Raw genomic sequence first — 19,961 nt, 5'->3', positions numbered from 1 at the left:
GAGTGCAATATCATAGAGTCATAGAGTACAGACACTCACTACCCTGGACAACCTCCTCCCACCACCCCATCAGTGAGATGGTACGAGGGCCTGAATCGACTCTCACTACCCTGGACAACCTCCTCCCACCACTCCATCAGGGAGATGGTACGAGGGCCTGAATCGACTCTCACTGTCCTGGACAACCTCCTCCCACCACTCCATCAGGGAGATGGTACGAGGGCCTGAATCGACTCTCACTACCCTGGACAATCTCCTCCCACCACTCCATCAGGGAGATGGTACGAGGGCCTGAATCGACTCTCACTGTCCTGGACAACCTCCTCCCACCACTCCATCAGGGAGATGGTACGAGGGCCTGAATCGACTCTCACTACCCTGGACAATCTCCTCCCAACACTCCATCAGGGAGATGGTACGAGGGCCTGAATCGACTCTCACTACCCTGGACAACCTCCTCCGACCACTCCATCAGGGAGATGGTACGAGGGCCTGAATCGACTCTCACTACCCTGGACAACCTCCTCCCACCACCCCATCAGGGAGATGGTACGAGGGCCTGAATCGACTCTCACTACCCTGGACAACCTCCTCCCACCACTCCATCAGGGAGATGGTACGAGGGCCTGAATCGACTCTCACTACCCTGGACAACCTCCTCCCACCACCCCATCAGGGAGATGGTACGAGGGCCTGAATCGACTCTCACTACCCTGGACAACCTCCTCCCACCACCCCATCAGGGAGATGGTACGAGGGCCTGAATCGACTCTCACTACCCTGGACAACCTCCTCCCACCACCCCATCAGGGAGATGGTACGAGGGCCTGAATCGACTCTCACTACCATGGTCAACCTCCTCCCACCACTCCATCAGGGAGATGGTACGAGGGCCTGAATCGACTCTCACTACCCTGGACAACCTCCTCCCACCACTCCATCAGGGAGATGGTACAAGAGGCTGAAAGTGCACATTCAACATTTTAAGAACATTGGGTTCATTTAAAGTGGAGACTGACAGGTTCTTGATTAAGTGTCAAAGGTTACGGGGAGAAGGCAGGAGAATAGGGTTGAGGGGGATAATAAATCAGCCATGATGAAATGGTGGAGCAGACTCGATGGGCTGAGTGGCCTAATTCTGTTCCTATATCTCATAGTCTCCTTCTCCTCTGCCATCAGATTTGTGGGTGATCCATGAACTGACCTCACTACTTCATTCTCTTTTTGCACTATTTACCTTAGTTAATATAACCTCATTGTAACCCATAGTGATTTTCATCTATTGCACTGTATTGCTGTATTGCACAAAACAACAATTACACTAATTCTGAATTCTGATTCTAGAAAACAGGCCCTTCAGCCCAACTCACCCATGCTGAACAGGATGTCTTATCCACCAGCTGCACCTCCCAACTCGACCCCTCCCTCATGTCCAGCTGGCACCTTCTGCCCATCATCACCTCCTCATCTGGATCAGCTACAAACTCCTGCCTTACGCCCCTCTCTCCCTTTCTACCAATGCTCTCCTCTCCGCATTCTCAGTCACTGAAGCAGGCTTTTGAAATGTCGACCATGATAAACGCTGTTTGACCCACGGATTTCTAACAGTACTTAATTTTCCCTCAAGGTCGCTGCACAGGTTGATAGGGTAGTTAAGAAGGCCTATGGGATGCTAGGCTTCATTAACAGGGGGATTGAGTTCAAGAGTAGAGAGGTCATGTTGCAACTCTACAAATCTCTGGTGAGACCGCACTTAGAGTATTGTGTTCAATTCTGGTCACCTCATTATAGGAAGGATGTGGAAGCTATGGAGAGGATGCAGAGGAGATTTACCAGGATGTTGCCTGGTTTGGAGAACAAGTCATATGAAGCAAGGTTAGCAGAGCTGGGACTTCTCTCTTTGGAGCGTAGAAGAATGAGAGGGAACTTGATAGAGGTCTACAAGATTATGAGAGGCATAGATAGGGTGGATAGTCAGTACCTGTTTCCCAGGGCACCAATAGCAAACACCAGAGGGCATATGTACAAAATTAATGGAGGGAAGTTTTGGGGAGACATCAGGGGTAAGTTTTTTACACAGAGGGTTGTGAGTGCCTGGAATGACTTGCCAGGGATGGTGGTGGAGGCTAAAACATTAGGGGTATTTAAGAGCCTCTTGGACAGGCACAATGGATGAAAGAAAAATGGAAGATTATGGGGTAGTGTGGGCTTAGTACTTTTTTTAAGGATTATATGGGTCAGCACAACATGGAGGGCTGAAGGGCCTGTACTGTGCTGCAGTGTTCTATAGTTCTATGGTTCTATGGTTAAGCCCCACCATTGCCTGTCAGGGGTTAGTACGCTCATGATCGTGCGGGTTTCCTCCAGGTGCTCTGGTTTCCTCCCACATTCCAAAGACGTACTGTTAGGGTTAGTGAGTTGTACCCATGCCAACACTTGCGGGATGCCCTCAGCATGACCCTTGCTGATTTGATTTGGCATAAGCAACACATTTCACTGTTTTGGTGTACATATGACAAATAAAACTTTTAATTTTCATCCTTAATTCCTGCGATAAGGAAAGCTTGTTATGGCTGTGGGGTGGTTTAGTTCAGAGCAAGAGGTGACATGATGGAAAATGATTAGGGGTTGAACAGTGAAGCTGATCTCAAGCTGGAGGCTCGAGGACTGGAAGGCACTGGGTTTAAGCCAGGGGGAACTAAATTATAGTGACCCGGTGAAAATATTTCCTCTCTGTGGGATTGTTTACACCCTGCCTAGTCACTGCATTGGGGATCGAGGCGGGAAGTGGATAAAGAAACTTACGCAGCCATTGCTACCATCAAGGAGGTGATACAGGATCCTGAAGGCATGCACTCAATGCTTTAAGAACAGCTTTTTGCTATGGGTCACCCTAGGTAATTTCTAAAGCAAGGACATGTTCGGCACAGCATCGTGAGCCGAAGGGCCTGAATAATGCTGTAGGTTTTCTATGTTCCATATATGTTTCAGATTATAACAGTATTTTATGTATTCCAACAAATTTCACAACATACGTCGGTGATAATTAACCTGATCCTGATTCTGAATTAGACCAGTGACCCTGTGCAAAGCTTTTCTTTGTGTGCATTCCATACAAAAGGAACACAGAACACAGTGAGATGTGGACACAGATCAGCACATCACAGAAACTAACCTCCCTCCTTGGAGACTGTCCACACAATCACTGCCTCGGTAAAGCAGCCGGCATAATGGAAGTCCCCACCCACCCCGGACATTCTCTCTTCCATCAGGCAGGAGATTAAAAAAAGCCTGAAAGCATGTAGTACCAGGTTCAAGGACAACTTCGACCTGATTGTCATAAAAATCGAATGCAATGCTAGTGTTCATTTTGAGGGGACTAGCATATAAATCTATGACCTAATGCTGAGTTCTTATAAGGTATTGGTCAGACCACACTTGAAGCAGTTTTGGGCCCCTTATCTAAGAAAAGATGTGCATTGTCCACCAGACAGAGAGTCCACCGGAGGTGTACACAAATGAAGTATGAGGAGCATTTGATGACTCTGGGCCTGTACTCTTTGGAGTTTAGAAGAATGAGGGGTGGAACTCATTAAAATCTATGGAATGTTGAAATACCTAGATAGAGTGTATTTGGAGATGATGTTTCCTATGGTGGGAGAGTCTAGAACCAGATGGCACAGCCTCAGAATCAAATTCCGTTAGCCAGATGGTGGCAAATCTGTGGAATTCATTGCCACAGGCAGCTGTGGAGGCCAAGTCACTGGTATATTTAAAGCAGAGGCTGATAGGTTCTTGATTAGTCAGGGCATGAAAGGTTACAGAGAGAAGGCAGGAGAATGGGGTTGAAAAGGAAAATAAATCAGTCATGATGGAATGTCAGAGTAGACTCGATGGGCTGAATGGCCTGATTCTACTCCTATGTCTTATTGTCTAAGACTATAAAATAGTTCCCTTGTACAATATAACAACTGTTGACCTTAAAACCTACCTCATTATGGCCTTGCACCTTGTCTGCCTGCACGGCACTTTCTCCGCAGCTGTGACACTTCATTCTGCATTGTTATTGTCTTACCTTGTTCCCCCTCAATGCACGGTGCAATGATCTGATCTGTACGAACAGTGTGTAAGGCAGGATTTTCACTGTATCTCAGTACATGAGACAATAATAAACCAATTCCGATTCCAATTCCAAACTGGTTTCGTGAGGCATCTTAAAGTGGGATGGAGGTGGGGAGTTCAGAGAGGGACCCTGGCAGTCCAAAGACCAGTTGAGAGATTAAATATGGGACTCTGAGATCAGAATTGGAGGTGTGCCAATATCTCGAAGAGTGGACCCCTCCCCTCTTCTGATCCCCACTCTGACCTCTTCTCTTTACCTGCTATCACCTCCTCCGTTACTTTCTCCACTATTATCAGATTCCCTCTTCTCCAGCCTTTTGCCTTTACCACCCATCATCTCCCAGCTTCTTGCTTCATCAGACTTCCTCCACCCAAATCGTTTCACCTATCACCTTTTATCTTGTCTCCCTTCCCCTCCCCCACCTTCTTATTCTGGCATCGTTCCCCTTCCTTTCCAGTCCTGACGAAGGGTCACGGCCCAAAACGTCGACTGTTCATTCACTTCCATAGATGCTGCCCGCCCTGCTGGGTTGCTCCAGCATTTTGTCTGCTGATCCTGAAGGGTTGACTGCTGGCAGGTTTTACAGAATCTGAGAGGTTGGAAGGACACCAAGGTGAGCTTGTCCTGAGAGTGAGAGCAGAGCGTGGAGCTGGCAGGTGGGTCAGGGCCTACGGTGTCGGCACTACTCCATTAGAGTTTATCTCCCCCAGGTGACAGTGGAGAGCCTTACGGCCAGAACTCACCGATGTTGAACTGGTCGGCACTCTTATCAACTTCGAAGAGGGTCCTTGTCCTCTGGTCAAAGCGGAACCAGAAACTCAGCATCAAGATCATGAGGCCCAGGAGCTGAAAAACATCAACCAGATGCTTCTGAGGTCACAACACCACTTATGCCTGAAAGCAAACTGCTGGAGGGACTTTGGAACAGGGCTGCCACTTTATCTTAGCAGTTAGCACAGCTCGGGGCACCGGAGTTCAGTGCTCAGAGCTGGAGTCCTCTGTAAGCAGCTGTGTGTGTTCTTTTCGGTGTGAATGTGGGTTTCCTATGGTCGCCTTTGCTTTTGCTCAAAGTCCAAAGACATATCAGTTAGTATGTTAATGTTCCTGGAGCCCCACCCCCAACCCCTCTCCACCACTCCCCATCCCTCCATCCCGTCTCCTCCCCTCCACCCCCTCTTGACCCCTATCTACCCCTCCCCACCCTCTCCTCCCCAACCACACCCTCCCCACCCCCTCTCCACCCTCCCCTCCCCATCCACACCCTCCCCACTCCCTCCCCACCCTCTCTCCACCCTCCCCTCTCCATCCACACCCTCCCCACTCCCTCCTCACCCTCTCTCCTCCCTCTCCTCCCCATCCACACCCTCCCCACCCCCTCTCCACCCTCCCCTCCCCATCCACACCCTCCCCACTCCCTCCCCACCCCCTCTCCACCCTCCCCTCCCCATCCACACCCTCCCCACTCCCTCCCCACCCTCTCTCCACCCTCCCCTCCCCAACCACACCCTCCCCACTCCCTCCCCACCCTCTCTCCTCCCTCTCCTCCCCAACCACACCCTCCCCACCCCCTCTCCACCCTCCCCTCCCCATCCACACCCTCCCCACTCCCTCCCCACCCTCTCTCCACCCTCCCCTCCCCAACCACACCCTCCCCACTCCCTCCCCACCCTCTCTCCTCCCTCTCCTCCCCAACCACACCCTCCCCACCCCCTCTCCACCCTCCCCTCCCCATCCACACCCTCCCCACTCCCTCCCCACCCTCTCTCCACCCTCCCCTCCCCAACCACACCCTCCCCACTCCCTCCCCACCCTCTCTCCTCCCTCTCCTCCCCAACCACACCCTCCCCACCCCCTCTCCACCCTCCCCTCCCCATCCACACCCTCCCCACTCCCTCCCCACCCCCTCTCCACCCTCCCCTCCCCATCCACACCCTCCCCACTCCCTCCCCACCCTCTCTCCTCCCTCTCCTCCCCATCCACACCCTCCCCACTCCCTCCCCACCCTCTATCCACACCCTACCAAACTCCCTCTCCAACCTATCCCCATCTCACCACCCCTACTTCACCCTCTATCCACATCTCCCCCACCTCCTCCTCACCCTATCCTCACTCCATCACACCCACCCCACCCCTCCCTGCATATCAACCTCAACAAAACCCATCCTACCAACAGTTCCATTACATCCAACTATAACTCACAACTCCAGCACAGACCCTAACGGAAGGAGTTTATCAACCACCCCACTGGGAACCTCTCTCTGCAGCTCTCAGCCCAGCACAAGACTCCTGCAGTCTACAACAATCTGGATGGTGGCAGCAGAGTGAAGTTGATAACCAGGGTCTGAGATCAAAATCAAGTTCAAGTTTATTGTCATTCAACCATGCGCATTGTATACAGCTAAATAAAACATGGTTCCTCCCAGAGCCAAGGTACAAAACACAGCAGTAACAGTCACACACAGCACTTCGAGATATGCAATGCTGGAACAAAATAACATTAGCACAAGTCCCTGAGTGTCACAGCCTGAAGATTAATGGTGCATGGGATCTACATTTCTGTAAGAACAAGCACATAGGAGTTCCTCATCTCACACTGGTTCAGTTGCAGGCAAAGGTAATCTAGTATGTATTCCACTGCAGAACACTATTGATGGGAGAGCTGCTCTGCCGGGGTTAGCCTTTCAGCTTGGATTCCAGTGCACTTACTGTGCGTCTGTTTTCTCTCACACTGCTTTTGGCACATCCTTCTCCAGGTGGAGCATTTTGTAATATTAATGTCCAACAGGGTCTTGCAATCATGAGAAAAATGTTTAAAACAAACATTTGCACCATTTGTCGGACCCAGAGAGGCTGCTACCTTACCAGCACAGATATGCGTGGACACTACACTGTCCCACAAACACAGGAAGGGTGTATCCACCTGGGGAGCCACATGAGAGGAATGGTGCTAAGGTTTAAAACAAAGTTAGCCGCTTCTTTGTAGTGTAGAGGGAAGAGCAATCTTGGAATTCACACTGAGTTCGAGATCCGTAAAGTAATGTTGCAGTTCTATAAAACCCTGGTTAGACCACACTTGTAATATTGTGTTCAGTTCTGATTGCCTCATTATAAGATGGATGTGGAAGCTTTAGAGAGTGTGCAGAGGAGACCTACCAGGATTAGAAAGCGTGTCTGCATGATGCAGGGATTAGAGAGCAGGTCTTATGAGAATAGGTTTTTTCTCCTTGGAGTGAAGGATGATGAGAGTTGACTTGATAGATGTGTACAAGAAAATAAGAGGCACAGATAAAATAACCAATCAAGCTCATAAGGCACGACTTGTCCTTGACAAAACCATGCTGACTATCCCTAATCAGGTTATGTCTCACCAAATGCTCAGAAACCTGTACAAAAAGGATAGGTTGCACTTGAATCCGAGAGGGACCACTATTCTGGCGGGGAGGTTTGCTAATGCTATTGGGGAGGGTTTAATCTACATTTGCAGGGGAATGGGAACTGAAGTGGAGCCAGAGGATGGGTGGTTGGAGCACAAGTAGATACAGCCTATAGGGAGTTTGTGAGGAAGGATAGGCAGATGTTAGAGCAAAGATGCACTCAGCCTGATGGTTTAAGATGTGTCTATTTCAATGCAATGAGTATCATAAACAAGGCGGATGAACTTAGAGCGTGGATCAATATGTGGAAATATGACATTGTGACCATTACAGAGACTTGGATGTTTCAGGAGCAGGAATGGTTGCTGAGTGTGCCAGGCATTAGAAGTTTCAAAAAGAACAGAGAGGGAGGCGAAAGAGAGGGGAGGATAGCATTGCTAATTAGGGATAGTGTCATGGCTGCAGAAACGGAGGAAGCCATGGAGGGAAGGTCTACTGAGTCAGAAACAGGAAAGGGGCAATGACTCTACTGGGTGTTTTTATACCCCCCCCCCCTAATAGTAACAGGGATATTGAGGAGAAGATAGGGATGCAGATTGTGGAATGGAGCAATAATAATAGGGTTGTTGTGATGGTAGATTTTAACTTCCATAATATTGATTGGCATCTCCTTAGTGCAAGGGGTTTAGATGGGGTGGAGTTTGTTAGATGTGTTCAGGAAGGTTTCCTGATGCAATATGTAGATAAGCCAACTAGAGGACAGGCTGCACTTGATCTGGTATTGGGAAATACACCTCGTCAGATGTCAGATCTCTCAGTGAGAGAGCATTTTGGAGATAGTGATCACAACTCTATCTCCTTCACCATAGCACTGGAGAGGGATAGGAGCAGACAATTTGGTAATTTATTTTTTATTGAAGTTTATCATCAAACAAACATTTCCATAAGATGTATTTCAGATACTGTATATATATATATATATTCATATTTGCCACAAATCTCTTACTTTCTAACGGTATTTCACATTTAAAGATATCCTGTAGGGCATCGTGTATCCCACTCCAGTAATCTTTGATAAAGGGGCAATCTCAGAAAATATGATAATGGTTTGCATTTTGATTTCCACAATTTCTCCAGCAAACAGGGAGGTTACTATCGTAATGGGATTTCTGAGAGGGTGTAATAAAATATCTTATCAAGTTTTTCCATCCAAACTCCCTCCATTTCTGTGAACTGGTACACTTCCATTGATACCTCTATATTATTGTCCACTCTTCCTCAGATATAATTATCCCTCCTTCCTTCTCCCACTTTGTTTTAATGTATGAAGTCAAATGTGTTTTAAGATTTGACAACCCCTTATACACGCTTGAAATGATTCTACTACCATTATCTGAATTATACGCTTTTCGAAATAGCTCTATCAAACATGTACTTGCCTTGGTTACATTTTTAACCCTCTTATTAACATACTGTCGCATCTGTAAATACTGATAAAAGTCTTGTTTTTCTAATAAGTGTTTCTCTTTTAGCATTTCAAAACTGAACAGTGTTCCTTCTTTCATTATATTGCAAAGAACTGTTAGTCCTTCAGCTGTCCAGTCCTTAAATCTAGCATTCAGTTTATTCGGCATAAAATCCAAGTCATATGCATACCATTTAAGAATTGCATTATCTCCCTCTAGTTTATATTCCTTTATAATAGTTTTCCATATTTTAAGGGTCCATTTCACCTATGGATTATCAATAGTATTTATGTAACTTTGTAGGTTGTTATCAGCCACAATTGCCTGAGGAGCAGACAATTTGGAAAAAAATTTAATTGGGGTAGGGGAAATAAGAAGCTATTAGGCAGGAACTTTGGGAGCATAAAGAGCAAGAAAAGCAAGAGGATAAGACTTGAGAGAATAGGACCAATCAAGTGTGACGTTAGAAAAGTGTGTATGGAACTGGAGGAGTTAGCAGAGATAGAATACTTTGCTCCAGTATTCACTATGGAAAAGGATCTTGGTGATTGTAGGGATGACTTAGAGTGGACTGAAAAGTTTGAGCATATAGACATTAAGAAAGAGGATGTGCTGGAGATTTTGAAAAACATTAACTTAGATAAGTAAAGACACAAAATGCTGGCAGAACTCATTAGGCCAGACAGCATCTATGGGAGGAGGTAGTGACGACATTCAGGCCGAAACCCTTCATCAGGAGTGAAGTAACATGGGATGGTCGAGGGGGGATAAGAAGTGGGGGGAGGGATGAAGTAGAGAGCTGGGAAGTGATAGGCTGAAGGGAAATGGGCTAGAGGAAGGTGGAGGATTATGGGAAATAAAAGAGAAAGAAAGGTAGGGCTGGGGGGAGATTATAGTGAGGGGGGAAAAAGAGAGAGAAAGAGAACCAGACTAAAATTATAGATAGGGATGGGGTAAGGGGGGGCAGGGGTATCAATGGAGGTCAGTGAGTTGGATGTTCATGCCGGCAGGTAGGAGGATAACCTAGGTGGGAGATAAGGTATTGCTCCATCGACCTGCGTGTGGCCTCATCTTGACGGTAGAGGAGGCTATGGACAGATATGTCGGAGTGGGAGTGGTCTGTGGAATTGAAGTGTGTGGCCACAGGGAGATCCCGCCACTGCTGGAGGACCGAGCGCCGGTGTTCAGCGAAACGGTCTCCCAGTCTGTGACGGGTCTCCCCAATGTATAAATGGCCACATCGGGAGCACCGGATACAGTATATCACCCCAGCTGACTCACAGGTGAAGTGGTGCCTCACCTGAAAGGACTGTCTGGGGCCTGGGATGGTGGTGAGGGAAGAAGTGTGGGGGCAGGTGTAGCACTTCTTCCGTTTGCAGGGATGAGTGCCTGGAGGGAGGTCGGTGGGGAGGGATGGGGGGGATGAATGGACAAGGGAGTCGCGTAGGGAGCGATCCCTGCGGAAAGCCAAGAGTGGTAGGGAGGGGAAGATGTGGTCAGTGGTGGGATCACGTAGGAGGTGCCGGAAGTTACGAAAGATTATACGTTGGATCTGTAGGCTGGTAGGGTGATAGGTGAGGACCAGGGGGACTCTATCCCTGGTGGGCAGGCAGGGGGATGGGGTGGGGGCAGAGGTGTGTGAAATACGGGAGATGCAATGGAGGGCAGAGTTGATAGTGGACGACGGGAAGCCCCTTTCTTTAAAAAAGGAAGACATCTCCTTTGTCCCAGAATGAAAGGCCTCATCCTGAGAGCAGATGTGGCGGAGGCGGAGGAATTGAGAGAAAGGGATAGCATTTTTGCAGGAGACAGGGTGGGAGGAGGAATAGTCTAGGTAGCTGTGGGAGTCTGTAGGTTTGTAGTAGACATCGGTGGATAGGCTGTCTCCAGAGGTAGAAACAGAAAGATCTAGAAAGGGGAGGGAGGTGTCGGAAATAGACCAGATGAATTTGAGGGCGGGGTGAAAGTTGGAGGCGAAGTTAATGAAGTTGACGAGCTCAGCATGTGGTCGATACAATGTAAGAAAAGAGGAGGACAGATACCAGTGTAGGCTTGGAACATAGATTGCTCCACATGGCCGACAAAAAGGCAGGCGTAGCTAGGACCCATGCGGGTGCCCATGGCTACACCTTTAGTTTGGAGGAAGAGCTCATGTATACACATGACTGTGTGGCTAGGCATAACTCAAATACCTTCTACGAATTTGCTGATGATATAACCATTGCCGGTAGAATCTCAGGTGGTGACGAGAGGGTGTACAGGAGTGAGATATACCAACTAGTGGAGTGGTGTCGCAGCAACAACCTGGCACTCAATGTCAGTAAGACTAAAGAGCTGATTGTGGACTTCAGGAAGGGTAAGATGAAGGAACACATACCAATCATAGTGGGATCAGAAGTGGAGAGAGTGAGCAGTTTCAAGTTCCTGCGTGTCAAGATCTCTGAGGATCCAACCTGGTCCCAACATATTGATGTAGTTATAAAGAAGGCAAGACAGAGGCTATACTTCATTAGGAGTTTGAAGAGATTTGATGTCAACAAATACACTCAAAAACTTCTATAGTTGTACTGGGGAGAGCATTCTGACAGGCTGCATCACTGTCTGGTATGGAGAGGCTACTGCACAGGACTGAAAGAAGCTTCAGAAGGCTGTAAATCTAGTCAGCTCCATCTTGGGTACTTACCTATAAAGTACCCAGGAAATCTTTAGGGAGCAGTGTCTCAGAAAGGCAGCGTCCATTATTAAAGACCTCCAGCACCCAGGGCATGCCCTTCTCTCACTGTTACCATCAGGTAGGACAGGGGTCACCAACCTTTTTTGCACTGCGCACCGGTTTAATATTGACAATATTCTTGCGGACTGGCCAACGTGGCGGGGGGGGGGGGGGGTGGGTGTTAATCACGGCCAGAATATAGATGATATGTCAACTATGGGTCACTTATAATGGCTAATACACTCAATTTTGATCCTAAAAGGGCTTATCTAACAAATTTAATATTAAACACACAGCGCATATTTTCCTCACATGAACATAGCAGTAAGTCAATTATAACTTACTTATAAGTCAATAGCATCATAACATTTTAAGTAACGTTTGGATATTAAACACACAGCGCATATTTTCCTCGTATGAACATCTAAAATCATTGCAACACACCAGTGAGAGGACAAGGTAAGGGCCGGAGGTCCCCGTACCATACTGGAGCGAGGAGTGTGACAGGGCGCGTGCCCCCCCCCGTAGGCAGGTAGGATCTATCAGCCGACAAAAGTTTGGTTCGAGGGATGACTTTCAGTAGATCGCAGTGAGGTAGCTGCTCTGCTACTTACAAAACCCTGAGCCCGAATTAGGTCGTCTACGGATATTTTAGCACCGGGTTCCCCACGAACATTCGGTGTGCTAAACAGGCCCATCTGTCCACACTCCAGGCCAGTAGCAACAGCACTTCCCACCGGCTGTGCGAGGCGGCTGGTCCCTGGCGCGAGGGTATCACTGTGTGTAGGTGACTGATGACTGTGCATGCATTCAAGTTCAACAGTGGGCGTGACAGGGAATGAGGAAAGGTGCAGCTGACTCATATTGTTTCATATCAACAAATCATATTGTTTCCTCGCGGCCTGGTAGCACATGCTTTGCGGCCCGGTGGTTGGGGACCACTGAGCTAGGAAATATTGAAGCCCGAAGGCACACACTCAGCGATTCAGGAACAGCTTCTTCCCCTCTGCCATCCGATTCCTGAATGGACTTTGAAGCTTTGGACACTATCTCACTTTTTTAATATACGGTATTTCTGTGTTTGCACATTTTAAAAAATCTATTCAATATACAGAATTGATTTACTTGTTTATTTATTATGTTTTGTTTTATTTATTATTTTCTCTCTCTCTCTCTGCTAGATTATGAATTGCATTGAACTGCTGCTGCTAAATTAACAAATTTTATGTTACGTGCCGGTGATAATAAACCTGATTCTAAGTGTGAAGTGATTCATTTTGGTAGGTCAAGTTTGAAGACAGAATATAATATTAATGGCAGTACGGAGGATCTGGAGAGATCTTGGGGTGTGTGTCTATAGGATGCTCAAAGCTGCTATGCAGATTTCAGTGTTGTTAAGAAGGCATATGGTGTATTGGCAGTCATCAGCTATGGGATTGAATTCAAGAGCCACGAGGTAATGTTACATCTATATAAGACCTTGGTCAGACCCCACTTGGAGTACCGTGTTCAGGTCAGGTCACCTCACTACAGGAAGGATGTGGAAGCCATAGAGAGAGTGTAGAAGAGATTTACAAGGATGTTGCCTGGATTGGAGGGCATAACTTACGAGAATAGGTTGAGTGAACTCGGCCTTTCCTTCCAGGAGCGACGGAGGATGAGAGGTGTATAAGATGCCGAGAGGCATTGATCGTGTTAATAGCCAGAGGCTTTTTCCCAGGGCTGAAATGGCTAACACGAGGGGAATAGTTTTAAGGTGCTTGGAAATAGGTACCAAGGGGATATCAGAGGTAAGTTTTTCACACAGGGAGTGACAAGTGCATGGAATGCACTGCTGGCGACGGTGGTAGAAGCGTTTACAATAGGATGTTTTAAGAGCATGGAGTTTAGAAAAATAGAGCGCTATGTCCTAAGGAAATTCTAGGCAGTTTCTAGAGTAGGTTACATGGTCGGCACAACATTGTGGGCCGAAGGGCCTGTAATGTGCAATAGATTTCTATGTTCTAGATAGAGTGGACAGTCAGGACTTTTTTCCTAGAGCGGAATAATTTTTCTGGGGTGAATACTGGGGACATAATTTTAGGATGATTGGAGGAAAGTATAGGGTAGATGTCAGAGGTAGGTTTTTTTACACAATGGATGGTGAATGTGTGGAACATCTTGTCAAGGTAATGGTAATGGATATCTAAGACACTCACTGGTGTTGGGGATGGAGAAGGAATGGTTGATATTTTGGGTTGAAACATTATGTCAGAGCTGAGAATGGAGAGGGGAGAAAGTCAGTCAAACAGCAGTACTTAAACACATTTGGACAGGTCCTATTTAATTATTTCCCCCTCTTCCTTCTAACCTATGCACTCTAGTACCCCTTCACTGTGAAAAACACTCACTCTACCTGTTTGGCATGATTGTGAACACCCCTACAAGGTCACCCTTCAATCTCCTGCGCTCCAAGCAATTAAGTCCTAACCTGTCTGACATCTCCCTTTAACTTGGGTTCTCGAGTCCTGGCAACATTTTTGTAAATTTTTTCTGCTCTCTCTCCAGTTTAATGATGTATTTCCTATAACAGGGAGATCAAAACTGTACACAGCACCGTGACCGCGGTCTCACCAACATCTTGTACGACAGGGAGGGGACAGGAAGCAGGAAAGCACGGGCTGGTTACTTTAACAGCTGTCACAAGAAAAACATCAGCAGATATTGGAGTATAAATTGAGTGGACAGCCAGAGACTTTTCCCTGAGCGTAAATGGCTAATACAAGAGGGGATACTTTTAAGATGATTGATAAAATATAGTTTATATCAGAGCAAAATTTGTTACAGGGAGTGGTGGTTGTGTAGAATGCCCTGCCAGGGGTGGTGGTGGAGGTAGGTACATCAGGGACATTTAAAAGACTCTTAAGCATGTGGATGGAAGAAAAATGGAGAGCTATGGGGAGGGAGGGTCAGATTGATCACAGAATAGTTTAAAAGGTTGGCACAACATTGTGGGCCAAAGGGCCTGTACTGTTCCACACTCTATGAAAGTTGACACTACTGAATGTATTGACCCTGGACATAAAAGGTTTGGCACTGTTTTATCTTTGGAATGTATCTTTATTATGAATGAAGTTTGTTTTTGTAATAATGAAAAGGCACTATCGCAGTCTTACCAACTCCTAATGTTAAGGAAGGAATTGGTGTTGCTTCCTGCATGCCTAAGTCACAAACTTCACCAACAACTTAGAAACATAGAGGGCTATGGGTAACCCTGGGTAATTTCTAGGGTAGGGACATGTTCGGCACAACTTTGTGGGCTGAAGGGACTGTATTGTGCTGTAGGTTTTCTATGTTTCTAACTTCCACACCACCTTCAAATTTACGTAGTCCATCTCTGACCCCTCTCTCCCTTTATCTGAGTTCACAACTTTCTGCAGCTTCGTTCAGTCCGTCCCCCCCCCCCCCAAACAGATGATGATGCAGGCAGTTGATGCCTCTTCTAGAAGATCCTTCCTCTCCAGGGGTGGGGTGTTTGGAGCTTCTGATGACATTCCTGTAGCTCTGGGTTTTATGGGAGGGGATTGCTAGCCCCATGGCCAACCCTCCACCTCTCGCAGCCAAACTCGGGACCTATCCATGGTGAATTCCCACTGTAAACTATCCCAGGTGGGGTCAGGTATCTGGAGTTTGGGAAACCATTTGCAGAACCTCTGAAGATAGGAATGATTTCAGCCCTCCATCTAGTTTTACATTTGTTTTTCTTCATTTTACTTCACAGTGGTCACCTTTAAGACATGACCTGCTATGTGATCATTTTACACAATTTCAATTATCAAAGCTTCTCAGTATTTCTACAGTTGCATCACAAACAAAAGTTCAGAACCTACAGATAATAGTAAAGTTCAGGAAAAAATAATTGTTGTCTCAGTAAAGCAGCCAAAATAATCGAAGACCCCAATGACCCCTGACATTCTCTCTTCTCCCCCAGATGTATCATGGTTTGGTATGGCAACAGTTCTGCCTGTGACCACAAGGAACTGCAGAGAGTCCTCCCTATGGACTCTGTCTGCACTTGTTGCTGCCTCAGTGAAGGAGCCAACATAATCAAAGACCCCACCCAGCTGGACATTCCCTCTTCCTCGTCTCCCATGAGGCAGGAGATACAATGCCAGGGAGCATGCACCTGTACCTCCAGCACAGCTTCTGTCCCATTGTTATCAAACTTTTCACCAGACCTCTTGTACAATAAGATAGACGTTGGTCTCATTCTCTGTCTCATTATGAACTTGCACTTTATTGTTTACCTGCACTGCAGTTTTTCAGTAGTTTTTACACTTTATTCTGCATTCTGTTATTGTTTTACCTTGTTCTGCCTCTGCTTAATGATCTGATTTGTATAAACACTATAGGTCCTTAAGGTTGTCGTAGCGGGGAAGGGGTGAGTTCGTGGGGTTGTTCGCACTACCTATTAAATGCTCCCAGTGACATGCATCTCAAATATTCTCTGACAACGGAGTCCAGCTCCTGGCCATCGTGTGTGGCTTAGCGGCAGAGTGGGTTACTGGTGCCTTAAGACCAGTCGCTTCGAGCAGACACAGCTCGTCTAGGAGAAGGAAATCTCTGGTTGTCACAGTCCTGGTAGCCCCTCCCATTCTGTGTGTGTGTGTGTGTGAGTGTGTGTGTGTGTGTGTGTGTGTGTGTGTGTGTGTGTGTGTGTGTGTGTGTGTGTGTGTGTGTGAATGTGAGTGTGTGTGTGTGTGTGTGTGTGTGAATGTGTGTGTGTGTGTGAATGTGTGTGTGTGTGTGTGTGTGTGAATGTGTGTGTGTGAGTGTGTGTGTGTGTGTGAATGTGTGTGTGTGTGTGTGTGTGTGTGAATGTGTGTGTGTGTGTGTGTGTGTGTGTGTGAGTGTGTGTGTGTGAGTCTGTGTGTGTGTGTGTGTGTGTGTGTGTGTGTGTGTGAGTGTGTGTGTGTGAGTCTGTGTGTGTGTGTGTGTGTGTGTGTGTGTGTGTGTGTGTGAATGTGTGTGTGTGAATGTGTGTGTGTGTGTGTGTGTGTGAGTGTGTGTGTGTGTGTGTGTGTGTGTGTGTGTGTGTGTGTGTGTGGGGGGGGGGGGGGGTGCGGGTGTGCATGGCATTCATTTTGTTCTCCTGGGCTTCCTGATTGTGGTGCACCTGAATCTCATCTAACCTGCAGCATAAATACCCCGGCTTGCCATCCACTCATTGCCAGATCGTTGCTTCAGCCAGTGTGGTTGTTCGTGTTCTAGGACGCTTCGAATTGTGTATGCTAAGTTTAGTTTCTGCACTGTTGTTTGTCTGTGCATGCCACCTGCTTTCCTGTTCATCCTCCTGCCTGCCGTTCTCTTCCAGCCCCGCTCACACCCTTGTCTGCATCCTCTGCTCTGCTTTGCCCCGCCGCCTGCCTACACTCTCCGCGAGTTCAGTGGTTAAACGCCACACTCTCACCGCAGCGACCCGGGTTCAGTTCCCGGTCAAACCTCGCGCATTCCTCTGCATAATCCTCACTCCCCTGCCCGCAGCCATTCCTCTGCCTCTGTGTCAGTGTCCCGCCATTGTGTTCACTGTTCTTCGCAACAGATCTCAGACCTCCACTGTCTTGCGGCTCAACCCCCAGGAAAAATCTGGAGCTGGGGCCCCGAATGCAGTCTGATGCGGAGTTCAACCGACTGACAACCCCTGCAAGATCGCCGGTATCAGTCTCTGCTGCTCTTTTGGATTCACCAGCTGTGTTGAAAGGGGAAGTTTGCTGCTCGGCCATCAGCTTGCTCTCAATATCATACTGGCTACACACAACCCAGTATACAACGTAGACAGTTAGGATGCATCACCCATTGTCAACCCTGACAAACAGAGCACCTCAGACATTATACAAGACAAACTTTTTACTGTCACAAACAAGAGAAAATCTGCAGATGCTGGAAATCTGAGCAACACACACAAAATGCTGGAGGAACTCAACAGGGCAGGCAGCATCGGTGGAAAAGTCAATGTTTTTGTACATGTGACAATAATAAACCAACTGCAACACAAATCAGAGACAAAGTTCAGATCAGATTTGGAGTTAGCTCGACACATTTCATGACAAATCCCAGTGATATTAAACGTGATCTGATTCTGTTTTATCACATACACATACAGTGAAATGTGTTAAATGCTTCCGATCAGAAATTATTAAGACTTAGACTGTTTTGAAAAACTTCATGAGGCTCAGACACGAACCACAAACAAGCACCAAGTGCCACTTACTGTGAAGACTAAGTTGATAGCGATAAGACAGTATTTGAAACACCCAGCGTGTAACTTGGCCATGCTGACAGTCCGTTGGCAACAGCTTCACCCTGAGATGTTTGACGTTCTGCTCCGAGAGAGAGTACTCTGCTGTTTAAAGGAAGGCTGTGGCGGGGACACTTCCTGTCAGAGTCTTGAATTGCTCTGAAATTTGAAGCCTCCCAGAGTTCCAGCTGGTAGTCACTCTCAACTACAGGGAATCCTGCTGACGGAGTTAACGGAGGGCCACTGCAAAGGATCAGACAAAAAGTTGCAGAGGGTTGTAAGCTCTGCCAGTTCCGTCATGGGCACCAGCCTCCCCAGCACCCGAGGTATCTTCAAAAGGCAATGCCTTGAAAAGGTGGCATCTTTATTAAGGACCCCATCACCCAAGACCTGCTAAAATCAGGGAGGAGGTACAGGAGCCTGAAGACACACACTCAACATTTCAGGAACAGCTTCTTCCCCTCTGCTATCAGATTTCTGAATGGACGATGAAACAATGAACAGTGCCTCACTACTTTTGTTCTCTTTTTGCACTATTTATTTAATTTAATATTTATCATTATAGCATATAGTATATTGTATGCATGGCTACTGCCAAGCAAGAGATTTCATAACGTGTGTCAGTGATAGCAAACCTGGCTCTGACCCACCGAGTGGGGAACGCACAGTCCAGCACTGCTGGCAGGCTGCTTTATCTTTGAATTGTACATCTGCACATTTGCATATTTTTCATCAGCTTGAGTGAAAAAGGTTACAGATGGAGGCCTGGGGGAGAGGAGACCAAGTTGGGCTCACTCTCGTTCCAGAATGTTCCACGGTGAATCGCAGCAGTGACCTGGGCCAGGACTGCAATCTCCAGGAGTGTTCTGCTCGCCAGCAACCTGGGAAGATATTCAACCAGTGAGTGTGCGGCCAATAAGATGGACAGAGAGCTTGCTTTTTGCTGAGGTTGTAACTTGTAGATCCAATAAGGGTGAACCCACGGATGTAGTATTTCCAGAAGACTTCCAGCATTTTAGCCAACCATGAGAAGATTTGCGGGAGTTATCACTCCACAACAGGACGGATGTGGAGGCTGCAGAGGAGGCTCACCAGGATGCAACTAAGGTTAAACGGGTTAAACGGTACCAACTATGAGGAGAGATTGGTCAGGCTTGGGTTGGTTCCGCCGGAGTGGTGGAGGTCGAGGGAAGATCTGATAGAGCTTTATAGGTGGAGTAGACAGCAACAACCTTTTCCCCAGGGTTGAAATGTCTAATATCAGAGGGCATGTGTTTATAGTGAAGGGTGATGTGAGGGGCAGGTGTTCCGTTACATGGTGAGTGCTGGCTCTCTGGAATAGACGGCCAGATGTATGTGGTGGGGGCTAATACAATACAGATGTTTAAGAGACTCGTAGATGGTCACAAGAACATGCAGAGACCGGAACTATAGGACCTTGTGTAGGCAGTTGGTTGGGGATTTATTAGTTTAGCACAGTGTTGTGGGCCACAGGGTCTGCTTCTATACTGCACTGTCCTATGCTCCATGTATGTTCTAGATACGTTGTAATGTTTGAGCAAACGTTGACTAACTCCACCTCTTCAATCATTCGGTTCTTCAGGTTTCAAAGTATGCATATTATCAAAGTATGGATACATTATAAAACCTTGAGATTCATCTCATTACAGGCAATCACAAAACAAGAAACCCAAAAGAGCCCATTAGAAAAAGACCATCCAACACCCAGAGTGCAGAGAGAGAAAAGAAAAACAAATTGTACAAACAATAAAAGTAAGCATAGCATTCAGAATCAAAGTGAGTCCACAGACACAAAGCTCAGAGCATTCGGAGCAGGCCAGAGCTCAGCCTAGTTCAGTGCAGATCAGAGTAAACATCACAGAGCAGTGAGTGGAATTGTCCTGACCTTTTCCTCTGGTCCTGACACCCTGTCTTTTCAATCTGGCCTGCTATTTAAATGATCCAAACATCAGGCCATTCCCCACACTAGCACCCGGTCCTGTTGCTT

At 47.2% G+C, this 19,961-nt stretch overlaps 1 protein-coding gene across 1 annotated transcript in view; it reads right to left on the bottom strand.

Moving 5' to 3' along the window:
* Positions 1–18,153, bottom strand: part of LOC132398729 (CD9 antigen-like) — a 51,908-nt gene extending 33,755 nt beyond the window's left edge. The window contains exons 1-2 of the mRNA XM_059978571.1: positions 17,927–18,153; positions 4,867–4,969 (exon numbers count right to left, since the gene is read on the bottom strand). Coding sequence (XP_059834554.1) covers positions 4,867–4,969; positions 17,927–17,989 — 166 coding nt within the window. The 5' untranslated portion in view covers positions 17,990–18,153. The remainder of the gene's footprint in view (positions 1–4,866; positions 4,970–17,926) is intronic.
* Positions 18,154–19,961: the final 1,808 nt, after the last annotated feature.

Source organism: Hypanus sabinus, chromosome 8, assembly GCF_030144855.1.
Source record: "Hypanus sabinus isolate sHypSab1 chromosome 8, sHypSab1.hap1, whole genome shotgun sequence".
NCBI lineage: Eukaryota > Metazoa > Chordata > Chondrichthyes > Myliobatiformes > Dasyatidae > Hypanus > Hypanus sabinus.
The sequence above is the reverse complement of the archived record's forward strand: the minus strand, read 5'-3'. Positions and strand labels throughout refer to the sequence as shown.